Source organism: Schistocerca serialis, chromosome 10, assembly GCF_023864345.2.
Source record: "Schistocerca serialis cubense isolate TAMUIC-IGC-003099 chromosome 10, iqSchSeri2.2, whole genome shotgun sequence".
Taxonomy (NCBI): Eukaryota; Metazoa; Arthropoda; class Insecta; order Orthoptera; family Acrididae; genus Schistocerca; species Schistocerca serialis.
Window position 1 is genome coordinate 209,651,347 of NC_064647.1, and position 13,548 is coordinate 209,664,894.

A 13,548-nucleotide genomic window follows, 5' to 3' on the forward strand; every position below is an offset into this window, starting at 1 on the left:
TGTATCCTATACATATTGTGCATGGGGGAAGGGGCGGAAAGGATTCACTTGTAATACAAAATTAATTCTACAACATAAGCTATACAAATCTCCATCCAAATATTTTCTGCTCTCTGTCAAATAAATGATCTCCAGCAGTAGATTATTAAACAGTGTTTTCCATGTATCCTATACATATTGTGCATGGGGGAGGGGGCGGAAAGGATTCACTTGTAATACAAAATTAATTCTACAACATAAACTATATAAATCTCCATCCAAATATTTTCTGCTCTCTGTCAAATAAATGATCTCCAGCAGTAGATTATTAAACAGTGTTTTCCATGTATCCTATACATATTGTGCATGGGGAGGGGGCGGAAAGGATTCACTTGCAATACAAAATTAATTCTACAACATAAACTATATAAATCTCCATCCAAATATTTTCTGCTCTCTGTCAAATAAATGATCTCCAGCAGTAGATTATTAAACAGTGTTTTCCATGTATCCTATACTTAGGGTGACCATATTTTCTTCGGCAAAAGTGGGACTTTCATACATTTTCTTGGCCAAAAAGTAGGACAATTTTTATTTATCATTAAATATCACTTTTAAGTGGGACAATTTTTATTTCTCATTAAATATCACTTTTAATGCTAACATTTCTTCTTCCTCTGCAAGTATAGCCTTCACTGATATTTGTGTGTGTGTGTGTGTGTGTGTGTGTGTGTGTGTGTGTGTGTGTGTGTGTGTGTGTGTGTGTGTGTGTACAAAACCAAGCAAAGAATGGAAAGACTGGAAAGAAATACATTTCAAGTTTTAAGAAATTTACTTATAAAGAAATGTAACATTTCTAACACAGAATGTAGAAAGACATACGGTAAAAATCGCTACAAAAAAAAGTTCTTAGTGAACACAAGGAATTTATGCTTTTGTGGATTCCAGACTGCAATAATATTTCTTCGAAGATGAAATTTCATTCAGCAACTCAGGTTTGCCTAATAGGTATGAAAAGAAGTCAGTGCAACTGTATTTACTGAAGTTTAAACAGGTCAGTAAAATACACTTAACGCTCCTCACCATAAATCTACTCCTCTCATCTGTCCACTGTGACGATAGTAAGCTGACAACTCTTTCAACATTTGCACTGTGGGCAGGGAGAGAAAAGAAGTACTGCGCTATACTAAGCGATTCTCTGAACTGTTCATTACACTGGCAAGATCTGAAAAACGTACACCATTTTTCATGTGCCATCAACTGATTCCATTGATCACTATCTGTTTCCACTTGTTGTTTTACAAATGACTGTATATGAACTATTTCATCAAATAAGAGGCTGTCATTTACTACAATGCCCTTTTCATTTAGCCACATTAAAGTATTTTCAACTACTGACCATGTTGGTGGTTCTGTGAGCATCATACATGAGAATACAGAGAACTCAGCTATTCCCTGTAACCATGAGGATAAATAGTCTACTGAAGCATCATAAAACGTTGATACTGCTATGTCAAATTTCGTAACAGACTGGTCATCACAATCATTCAGCAGTTTTTTTACACTTATTGGTACAAAATGTTCATGTTTCCTTGAATTTAGACTTGTCAAAGCTTTATTTAAGACTGCTAATACTTCACATATGGATTTATTCTGTTTCTCAATGCTTAGAATGGATTGTTGGAAAACACTCATTTGTGAATGTACAAAAAGTAAATAACATTCATTTATAGGATCACTGAAAAAACTCTTTAAGATTGCAGGGAACTTTGAGTTAGACTGTGACAAAAAGTAAGATTTCAAAGGTTCATACATTTTCAAGATCCTTTCTATGGCTGGCAACAATGAAAGCCACCTTGTTTTGGAAAAGGTAGTAAATTTTTGAAAGTGACACCAACAAATTCACACAATTCAGTGAGTTCTGCAACACGAATAGAAAAAATATGGAAATGGTTGTACAACTTCATGACAATGCAGTCAATGTCAACAGGTAAAACATCACAAGCGCTTTGAAGTGTGTTATGAACAACATGTGCTGGACAACCTATGCCAACAACGTTAGAGTTTTTTAATTTTTGTTTCAGATGTGTGAAAACATTAGTACCCTCTTTCTTCATTAACCCCCCAAAATTACAGTTAGTATTGTCTGCACCAAATGCAACACACTTTGAGATGATACTCAATGACTGTATAACATGAGAAATAAAATTGGAAATTGTTTCGGACTTTCCGTTCTGCAATTCATCAAGATCAAGCAATTTCGCCTGCAGTCCACCCTCTCTTACAGAAAAATACTGAACTATCACAGGAAGAATTTTCTGATGCCCATGGTTGCTAGCATCAGTAGATATTGAAAAGTATTTCGCACTGTTTACAGCAGCTAATACCTGTTTCTGGGAATGCGGAGCTATAACATTGTTGATAATTGCTTCACACTTTGTTCTTCCACACGAAACATTTTCTGCAATCTTAGAATCAGGAAAAAATTTTGTGTTTAGTTGAACACTGCAGTCATTAGAACGATAGCTTTGGTGGTGTGTAACATCATGGAATGACAGGGTTCCTTCTGCTGCAGCTACGTTTTTATGTTCCTGCGTATTTGACGTTACAAAATATCTCGTCATTTTTTGCGAGGAACCTGCCGATCGAAGATTCTTCCTGTTTTTCTCTGATTCCACATGATGCTTGAGATGTTCAGCACCACCATGAGACACGGATACAGCGCAGTTACATACGTTACATTTTGCTGAACAGTCATTGTCTGTAGCAGTGAAGCAAGGACATTTCCTCTGACGCTCTTCCGAAAACTTTGATTTTCGTTTCGGCATTTCCACGACGTGCTAGCACTTCACGAAACTGATACTCAGTGCTGACAACAATGGCAAGCAAAAGCAAAGAAAATAAGAGTACGCAACAATTATAGTGCTTAAGCTGTACATTATCAGGGGGTACCAACGTACGGAATGTCAGTTTCAATTGATAGTTTATAAAATTGACACTCAGAAAATTGTTTAACCACTTTCTAAATGTCTGAAAATAATCCTTGAAAATCGAGACAAATTGCTTGTTTAAGTCGGGTAAAATTTTTGAGCCTCAAAAAACGGGACAATCCCGATTAATCGGGACGTATGGTCACCCTACCTATACTCCTTTACGTGATGAAGTTAAAGATTGGTCTGAAGCAAGTGTGTTGGGGATCTTGCTGTTGTTATTTTTTATTAATGATTTTCACACATTATTACTCATAATAGTAGCTGAAGAAATTTGCAGATGATGCAACTGTCTCTTAATGAATGTGTCAGAACTTGATAAGATTTCAGAGAGGTCTAAGGTTAGCAACGTTCTGCAAATGTGTAGCAATGTGAAATGTGCGATTCACAGATGGAAATAATGTAGTATGACTCTCACTGTGCGTCACAACTTGAATCATTCAACTTACAGACTTGGCTGAGGGTATCAGTTTGTTGAGATACGAAATGGAACCATCACATAGTCCCACAGTCTAGGTTAAGCAGACTGCGCCTCACTGGTGGAATTCTAGGGAAATGCAATCACTCTACAAAGAATATTTTTTGCAATGCTTATGCAACCCATTCTAAAATTTTGCTCAAATGTGTGGACCCATACCGAATGGGACTAATAAAGGAGCACATATGGTACAGTTTTGTTTGACCAACCCATGGGAAAGGATAACAGAGATGCTGGAAAACAATTTTTTGACTGTTTAAGGGAGATGTGAACTGACCCTGAAAGCTAGTTTACAGAGTTTAAAAAACCAACTTTCAGTGAGGACTGCAGTTACATTCTATAACCACCTACATTCTGCCCCCAAAGAGATCGCAAAGATAAGAAAAGCAATCATACTTCCTACATACCACAAGTGAACAGAAATGAAAGAAGTCCTAACATATAGTTCAGTGGGAAGTACCCTCAGCCATTCACTTTTCAGTGGTGTGCAGATTCTGTATGTAGATGTTCCTAAAGAGTAGATTAGATTTCCTTTTATTCTAATTCAGTATGCGTGAATCTCACTGATATACTCATACATTACTTTGAAGTGCATTGTCAAGAACAAATTAGACCAGAGATAAAAATGTGTGGTTACTAACCTATTGAATATGCCCATCGTATGTATAGGTGAGGAGATTTCCATGCATAATTCTGAATTCTTTATTCTGCACTGTGAATGTGGTTTTTTTTTTCTTAATGAAGAACTGCCTCGAGATGACACCAATGAATAAACGTTTCTTTTATCCATTTATGCGTTACAAAATTGGGAAATTATTTTTACAGCAAAATAAGTAGGTCCTAATTGTTCAGCATGTATATAGCACACCTTAATTGGTTGTGTACCGGATTCATCAGGGATTTTATGCCTTATGGCTTAAAGTTAAATGACGCTTAGATAATTTGGATAAAGGAAGAGCAGTAGGTGACTCTTAATCACACTAGGTAATTTCTTCCCATGGAAATGATACGTGAATTAACAGAATGAGTTATTTTATTTCTTGTAGCAGAGAATAAACTTTAGAATAAGACTGTACACAAATTTCAAAGGAACATATTTCTGTATCAGAATATCATGATATGCAAAGGCAACTCATAGGATAAGCGACTGAAAGCCCTAGCTGGCGACATTTTACTATTCAAAAGTTTTTAGTAAGTACTTGATAGGTTAATTTATGGGAATTTCTTTATTTAGCAATAACAGTTTCAAAACAGTGATCATTCAGGTACAGTGTCGCCGACTTGAAAATAATATTGCTCACCTTTGTGAACATCCTAATTATTGGTTGTTTTTTCTGTTATACTGTCCAAGTAGAAGACTCTAAATGATGTACAACAATCAATAATTTCATTATATGTTTTTAATTATAAAAGCAAATTAGAAAGACCAGCAAATGGCAATTATGATTCATTAATTTCAATAAAAATACATTCTGAGATTAATCTTCAGTGACTAACATCAAATAATTAAAACACCTTGCTTTGTTGCACAAAAGACATGTAACGTAAGATAAAGACGGTCACCATTCACTTCTAAAAATGGAAATTCAATGGTAGAAATCCACTTAATGGACGTGAATAGGTTTTTTCCGAACGCACTGAACAGGACGTAATGAACTACGCTTCCCTAGATGCGTCAGATGGGACATACATGTGAAGATCTACAGAAAACAGGTCGAAATGAGTTCTTTTCGATTGTCCCTGGAATTATTCACGAAATTCTCTGTTTTTGAAAATGGAAGCAGCAAAATAACTCATACGTAACGTATAGACAAAATCAAGTGTACAAACGCCTCGAGATAAGAGCTGTGCCTACATTCTAGATGCGCATTCAAAACCGAACACGTTATCTGACAACCTTGATTTCTTCAAGACTCACACATGAGTTTGCCAGAAGAACCTAAATCTGGAGGAATTTCATCAGCGACACGTTTCACGTAAGTAATGGTGCACTCTCGCTGACCATGTTGGTTCTTGGGTTCTCACGTAGAGTCCGGTAGTAGATGAGAACGACACGCAGAAAGTACAATCTGAGACCTGGAAAATAAAAGTGAGAAATTCAGAAAGAGAGGCAGATGTTAGGTAAGTCAGATATAGAGTGATATTAGACAGAAATAAATCACAGTCTCTCGATATGATAATGAAAGGTTTTGTCTAGATAAAAATACATTGTACTATTCTACAGAATGGTGAGTGAGTCAGGTCTCATCACAAGGGAGTAACTTCAGGAAAATACTAACAAAAGAAAAATAAATTGTAGAAATTTAATTCGTATGCTGTATTAATAGGGTACTACATAACACTGTTCATGTTTATGCCAGAAAATTTTAATTGCATAAAGTATTAAGAAACTGTAGTAAATGACTACTTCTTGTCTCCTACTGCCAGATGACAATGTTAAGCATATATTCCAGTTTTCCATTAAATGTGTGTAGTGTTGGGGAGCGAAATAACTGATGATGGTCGAAGTAGACAGGATATAAAATGTAGACTGGCCATGGCAAGGAAAGCGTTTCTGAAGAAGAGAATGTTGTTAACATCGAGCATAGATTTGTCAGGAAGTCGTTTCTGAAAGTATTTGTATGGAGTGTAGCCATGTATGGAAGTGAAACATGGACGATAAATAATTTGGACATGAAGAGAATAGAATCTTTCGAAATGTGGTGCTGCTGAAGATTAGATGGGTAGATCACGTAACTAATGAGGATGTATTGAATAGAATTGGGGAGAAGAGGAGTTTGTGGCACAACTTGACAAGAAGAAGGGATCGGTTGGTAGGACATGTTCTCAGGCATCAAGAGATCACCAGTTTAGTACTGGAGGGCAGGGTGGAGGGTAAAAATCGTAGAGGGAGAACAAGAGATGAATACACTAAGCAGATTCAGAAGGATGTAGGTTGCAGTAGGTACTGGGATATGAAGAAGCTTGCACAGGATAGAGTAGCGTGGAGAGCTGCATCAAACCAGTCTCAGGACTGAAGACCACTACAACAACAACAACAACAACAGTGTTACTGAGGTTTGTTTACAGTTCTCGCTGGTTAATTTAGTGTTTGCAGTTATTTAAAAAAACAGTATCAAAAATTCAGTTTATTTGTAAAAGATATGAGCAGTGCGACATGCTTCCACTTTATTTTTAAATTTCTAGAGATTCCAGACTTTGTACTATATCTATTGTTTTTTTTTTTTAAGTGTTCTTGAGTAATGCATTTGGTAGTACAATGGGGTTGTAAAGGGCATTTATCTGGGTGGATGCCTGAAATTTTGTAATGTTCGCTGTAGTGCATTCTCCAATAAAGAGTGGAAGTATGTCGAATACTCTTAACTGAACTGGACCAAACAGTGCAAGTGGGAAGACTCCACAGCAGTGGTTCCTATGAACGAATGCTCACCTGAATGGGCTACATAGTTTTGGAACCAAACGCTCCGAACTTACCCCAAAAGAGTGTCATAAGAAATAATAGGCAAAGGGACAATAAGCAGTCTTTGTTGGCTATGTTGAAAATGTTGATAGTTTTCGCTTATGGATGAAAGTAGATCGACAGGTCAAAGTCAGTAAAATTAAGGAAGAAGGACAGAAATGGATATCTTACTTAAATATTATTGTATTGCTTACTGTCTGTATCTGCACCCATTAACGTGGACGGCTCCAGAGGCTATCAAAATTTCAGCAGATAAAGTAATAGTAAGAACTGTGTTCACATAGTCCTGGCACACAAATTATGTTGAACTCTGCGGCTATCGCTTGTGGACTCGTCCTCCGAGTATTTCTTTGAAATACAAGAAGAAATGTTCAACTTAGGGGATTCACTTCAAGATTCCCCACTCGTGAGTTTTGTTGTTGACGCTGCTCCACACAATGTAGAAGTTATACAGTGAGTTAACATGACATTGTCTTGATTATTTTTATTATTTATTGGTTCAAATGGCTCTAAGCACTATGGGACTTAACATCTGAGGTCATCAGTCACCTAGACGTAGAAACTACTTAAACCTAACTAACCTAAGGACATTACACACATCCATGCCCGAGGCAGGATTCGAACCTGCAACCGTAGCAGCAGCGCGGTTCCGCACTGAAGCGCCTAGAACCGGTCGGCCACAACGGTCGGGCAAAATAAATACAGATCAGAAGTGATGTGTGTGCAAATATATCGATATACTGAATCATTTTCCTCACAAGGCAACCTCCCCATCGCACCCCCTCAGATTTAGTTATATGTTGGCACAGTGGATAGGCCTTGAAAAACTGAACACAGATCGATCGAGAAAACTGAAAGAATTTCTGTGGAACAATGAAAAAAATAAGCAAAATATACAAACTGGGTCGTCCATGTGTAATATAGGCACTATTAAGGGCAGTATGAGACTAGGAGCGCCGTGGTCCCGTGGTTAGTGTGAACAGGTGCAGAACGAGATCTTCCCTCGATCGAAAGTTTCAACTTTTTATTTTCAGTTTATGTGAAAAACTCTTATGTTTTCATCACTTTTTTTGGACTGATTATTACATCCACAAGAAAACCTAAATCGGGCAAGGTAGAAGAATCTTTTCACCCATTCGCCAAGTGTACAAGTTAGGTGGGTCGACAACATATTCCTGTCATGTGACGCACATGCTGTCACCAGTGTCGTATACAAAATATCAGACGTGTTTTCCTGTGGAGGAATCGGTTGACCTATGACCTTGCGATCAAATGTTTTCGGTTCCCATTGGAGAGGCACGTCCTTTCGTCAACTAATCACACGGTTTTGCGGTGCGGTCGCAAAACACAGACACTAAACTTATTACAGTGAATAGAGACGTCAATGAACGAACGACAGATCATAACTTTGCGAAAATAAAGAAAGCAAAATTTTCAGTCGAGGGCAGATTTGAACGTAGGACCTCTCGTTCCGCAGCTGTCCACGCTAACCACGGGACCACGGCGCTCCTCGCCTCGCATTGCCCTTAATATTGCCTATCTTACACATGGACTACTCAGTTTGTATATTTTGCTTATTTTTTCATAGTTCCACACAACTTCTTCCTGTTTTCTCGATTGATCTGTGTTCAGTTTTTCAAGGCCTATCCACTGTGCCAACTTATAACTAAATCTGAGGGGGGTGTGATGGGGATGTTCCCTTGTCAGTAGAAGTGTTAACATGCTCAATCAACAGATTCAGTTCCATCACCGTCGTACATTAGCAGTACTGCGTATCAGCCATTCTGCACTGCAATCACTCTTCACTCCATCGGCAGTACGGACTCAAATTAATCTCTTCTTCCTTAAGGTTCACACTGCAGCGCTGCTCTCAACAAGGGAAGAAGTGTCCAGGCGTCTCGGAGTGAACCAAAGCGTTGTTGTTCGGACATGGAGGAGATACGGAGAGACAGGAACTGTCGATGATATGCCTCGCTCAGGCCGCCCTAGGGCTACTACTGCAGTGGATGGCCGCTACCTACGGATTATGCCTCGGAGGAACCCTGACAGCAACGCCACCATGTGGAATAATGCTTTTCGTGCAGCCACAGGACGTCATGTTAAGACTCGAACTGTGCGCAATAGGCTGCATGATGCGCAGCTTCACTCCAGAGGTCCACCGCGCGGTCCATCTTTGCAACCACGACAGCATGCAGCACGGTACAGATGGGCCCAACAACATGCCGAATAGACCGCTCAGGATTGGCATCTCGTTATCTTCACCAGATAATCGTTGGAGACATGTTTGGTTGCAACCCGGTCAGGCTGAACGCCTTAGACACACTGTCCAGCTAGTGCAGCAAGGTGGAGGTTCCCTGCTGTTTTGGGATGGCATCATGTGAGGCTGACGTAGCCGCTAGTGGTTATGGAAGGCGCCGTAACGGCTGTATGATACATGAATGCCATCCTACGACCGATATTACAACCATATCGGCAGCATATTGGCGAGGCATTCGTGTTCATGGACGATAATTCGCGGCCCCATCGTACACATCTTGAGAATGACTTCCTTCAGGATAACGACATCGCTCGTCCGCAGGTCGTGGTCGTGCGGTAGCGTTCTCGCTTCCCGCGCCCGGGTTCCCGGGTTCGATTCCCGGCGGGGTCAGGGATTTTCTCTGCCTCGTGACGACTGGGTGTTGTGTGCTGTCCTTAGGTTAGTTAGGTTTAAGTAGTTCTAAGTTCTAGGGGACTGATGACCATAGATGTTTAGTCCCATAGTGCTCAGAGCCATTTGAACCATTTGAACGACATCGCTCAACTAGTGGCCAGCATGTTCTCCGGACATGAACCCTATCGGACATGCCTGGGATAGATTGAAAAGGGCTGTTTATGGATGACGTGACCCACCAACCACTCTGAGGGATCTGCGCCGAATCGCTGTTGAGTAGTGGGACAATCTGGACAAACAGTGCCTTGATGAACTTGTGGATACTATACCACGACGAATACAGGCATGCATCAATGCAAGAGGACGTGCTACTGCGTATTAGAGGTACCTGTGTGTACAGCAATCCGGACCACCACCAGCTCTGAAGGTGGTACAACATGCAATGTGTGGTTTTCATGAGCAATAAAAAGTGCAGAAATGATGTTTATGTTGAGCTCTGTTCCAATTTCCTGTACAGGTTCCGGAGCTCTCGGAACCGAGGTAACGCGAAACTCTTTTTGATGTGTGTAGAAAGAAGTTTCAAGAAGCGCTGAGAACATTATCTTCAGAACATATGATAAAAAATTCTAATAAATAAAAAATTATACTAGTGGCCATCCCTAAAATTGGTAGCTTTTCTACCTAAAAGTCGTGGCTTTTGGGAGATTTCTCAGGAACCGCCCATGAACAAATGGTGCCTTTATAAGCTGCCTAAGATCCATCCAAGATCATACCCAATGGAAAATAACCAACAGATTTGCTCAATTTTTCTGGTATGGGTGAAGTGTGTAGCTTTTAAATTTTACGTTATACTGTAGGATAGCTAGATTTTGGCTATTTTTCTGATAGGTATACAAATGGTCGCTGGGCCAAGGACTGTCCAAAACAGTTGGCCCTTGTCTCTGTGGTCAATTTAATCCGAGATATGACCCCTGAAAAATCACATTTTCGCGCGTGGCTTTTTGGATTTTACTGGAACCGATTATTATCATTATGTATAGTCTGTATAATAATCGTATACTTACAAAGAAAAAAGATGACAAAAACAATTATAACACTGCCGATACGAAGCTCGATAAGAAAAATGCCTATGATAATGCCTATTACAGTTGCTACTAAGAGCGCCAGGGTTTCCACAACCATTCATGGAAGAAGCATGCTAGCTTTTTCCTGAAATGTAAAAGAAAAAGTTGACATTAATAGTACAGATTTGCTTCTTTAATTTAATACACGTCATTGTTGGCACACTGTATTTCTTATTCTAAAAAGATTCCCCTGACATCGACTGGTAAAAAAATCAAAATAAAAAAATCATATCAACAAGTCTAATGAAATGTGATTGTTACCAAAATTAAATACTGTGAAGTGAGAAGTAACAACAATAATACAGAGAAATACAGTTTCAGTATTACAAATACAAGGATAGAAGAAAAATTTTCAAACAAAATTTGTTCAGTTTCTGACGAATACAGTGAATTTCTGAAGTAAGACTTTTCACCTTAACGGCTCCAGTGATGAGAAGTACGCTACAAATAGCCTGGATAATGCCAAATACGAGGACTGTCACCACCTCTCGCTTAGTATCTACAATGCAAACATGAAATTTATCAGTGTCTTTCTCCTACGTAGGAGCTAGATTTTTACGTAATATCAATATGCAAAATATAGAAGTATATATGTAATGAAAATGGTTAAAAAACATAAGAAAAAATACAATATCACAAATACACTCCTGGAAATTGAAATAAGAACACCGTGAATTCATTGTCCCAGGAAGGGGAAACTTTATTGACACATTCCTGGGGTCAGATACATCACATGATCACACTGACAGAACCACAGGCACATAGACACAGGCAACAGAGCATGCACAATGTCGGCACTAGTACAGTGTATATCCACCTTTCGCAGCAATGCAGGCTGCTATTCTCCCATGGAGACGATCGTAGAGATGCTGGATGTAGTCCTGTGGAACGGCTTGCCATGCCATTTCCACCTGGCGCCTCAGTTGGACCAGCGTTCGTGCTGGACGTGCAGACCGCGTGAGACGACGCTTCATCCAGTCCCAAACATGCTCAATGGGGGACAGATCCGGAGATCTTGCTGGCCAGGGTAGTTGACTTACACCTTCTAGAGCACGTTGGGTGGCACGGGATACATGCGGACGTGCATTGTCCTGTTGGAACAGCAAGTTCCCTTGCCGGTCTAGGAATGGTAGAACGATGGGTTCGATGACGGTTTGGATGTACCGTGCACTATTCAGTGTCCCCTCGACGATCACCAGTGGTGTACGGCCAGTGTAGGAGATCGCTCCCCACACCATGATGCCGGGTGTTGGCCCTGTGTGCCTCGGTCGTATGCAGTCCTGATTGTGGCGCTCATCTGCACGGCGCCAAACACGCATACGACCATGATTGGCACCAAGGCAGAAGCGACTCTCATCGCTGAAGACGACACGTCTTCATTCGTCCCTCCATTCACGCCTGTCGCGACACCACTGGAGGCGGGCTGCACGATGTTGGGGCGTGAGCGGAAGACGGCCTAACGGTGTGCGGGACCGTAGCCCAGCTTCATGGAGACGGTTGCGAATGGTCCTCGCCGATACCCCAGGAGCAACAGTGTCCCTAATTTGCTGGGAAGTGGTGGTGCGGTCCCCTACGGCACTGCGTAGGATCCTACGGTCTTGGCGTGCATCCGTGCGTCGCTGCGGTCCGGTCCCAGGTCGACGGGCACGTGCACCTTCCGCCGACCACTGGCGACAACATCGATGTACTGTGGAGACCTCACGCCCCACGTGTTGAGCAATTCGGCGGTACGTCCACCCGGCCTCCCGCATGCCCACTATACACCCTCGCTCAAAGTCCGTCAACTGCACATACGGTTCACGTCCACGCTGTCGCGGCATGCTACCAGTGTTAAAGACTGCGATGGAGCTCCGTATGCCACGGCAAACTGGCTGACACTGACGGCGGCGGTGCACAAGTGGTGCGCAGCTAGCGCCATTCGACGGCCAACACCGCGGTTCCTGGTGTGTCCGCTGTGCCGTGCGTGTGATCATTGCTTGTACAGCCCTCTCGCAGTGTCCGGAGCAAGTATGGTGGGTCTGACACACCGGTGTCAATGTGTTCTTTTTTCCATTTCCAGGAGTGTATATTATATTAAATATTTGAAATAAAACCATTTCAGCTGAAAGCAGCATCTGAATTACATCGTACCTTTCTGTATTATCTAAATATGCACATAGACGGATCAGTAACACAAAAATTGTATTAAGAAGATATAATTTAAATTAGTTAACTGTACATTCTCAAAGTCTACCTGACGGTAGTGGAAGAACGTTATTTTCGGTTACATCTCTTCCCTACAAAGTCTATCATCACAGAAGTTACTAAGATACCCTTCACGAACTACAACATTCGTACCGAAATTTTCTAGAGCTATAAAATGTTACTGATTAGAAATGTTCTTGAAAGAGCCAAATGATCTTTCCTCATCACAAGAAGTTGATGGTGCAAATTTTAGGAAGCGAAATATTACTGGAGAAATGCCGTCTGGGGCGTCTTCTTCTCCCCCATTGAGGACGTGGCAGATAGCAACAAAAGTCCAGCAGCCTGAATTTCTTGCCAAAACGGAACATAGTGTGCCCAATATCAGGTCTAATATGTCATCTTTCATTTGACATTCTCAACAACTGCCGAGATGCAGAGCGTTGAGGAAAAATTGTTTGGCACTTATATGAAATCGTTTTACTTGCTTCAGGATAGCTGGTACATGCTCCTCCTGCAGTACGTTGCACTTAGAGTTGTAAGACTAGCGCACGTTACCTGCGTTGCCTGCACGTTAGGTGTGTTGCATACCTATTGGGCGTTGCCTCATAATGAACGCTTCCTTAATATATGCGATCAGTCTCTCACTACATTCGCATAAAAACCGTGGTGGTGAACCATCTAGA

General features: G+C 40.8%; 1 protein-coding gene across 1 annotated transcript in view; it reads right to left on the reverse strand.

The window, feature by feature from the left end:
* Nucleotides 1-4,462: 4,462 nt before the first annotated feature.
* The window catches only part of LOC126424998 (uncharacterized), a 39,755-nt gene continuing 30,669 nt past the window's right edge, over nucleotides 4,463-13,548 (reverse strand). Inside the window, exons 4-5 of the mRNA XM_050087897.1 lie at nucleotides 11,095-11,180; nucleotides 4,463-5,523 (exon numbers count right to left, since the gene is read on the reverse strand). Of these exons, the coding sequence (XP_049943854.1) occupies nucleotides 5,407-5,523; nucleotides 11,095-11,180 (203 nt within the window). The 3' untranslated portion in view covers nucleotides 4,463-5,406. The remainder of the gene's footprint in view (nucleotides 5,524-11,094; nucleotides 11,181-13,548) is intronic.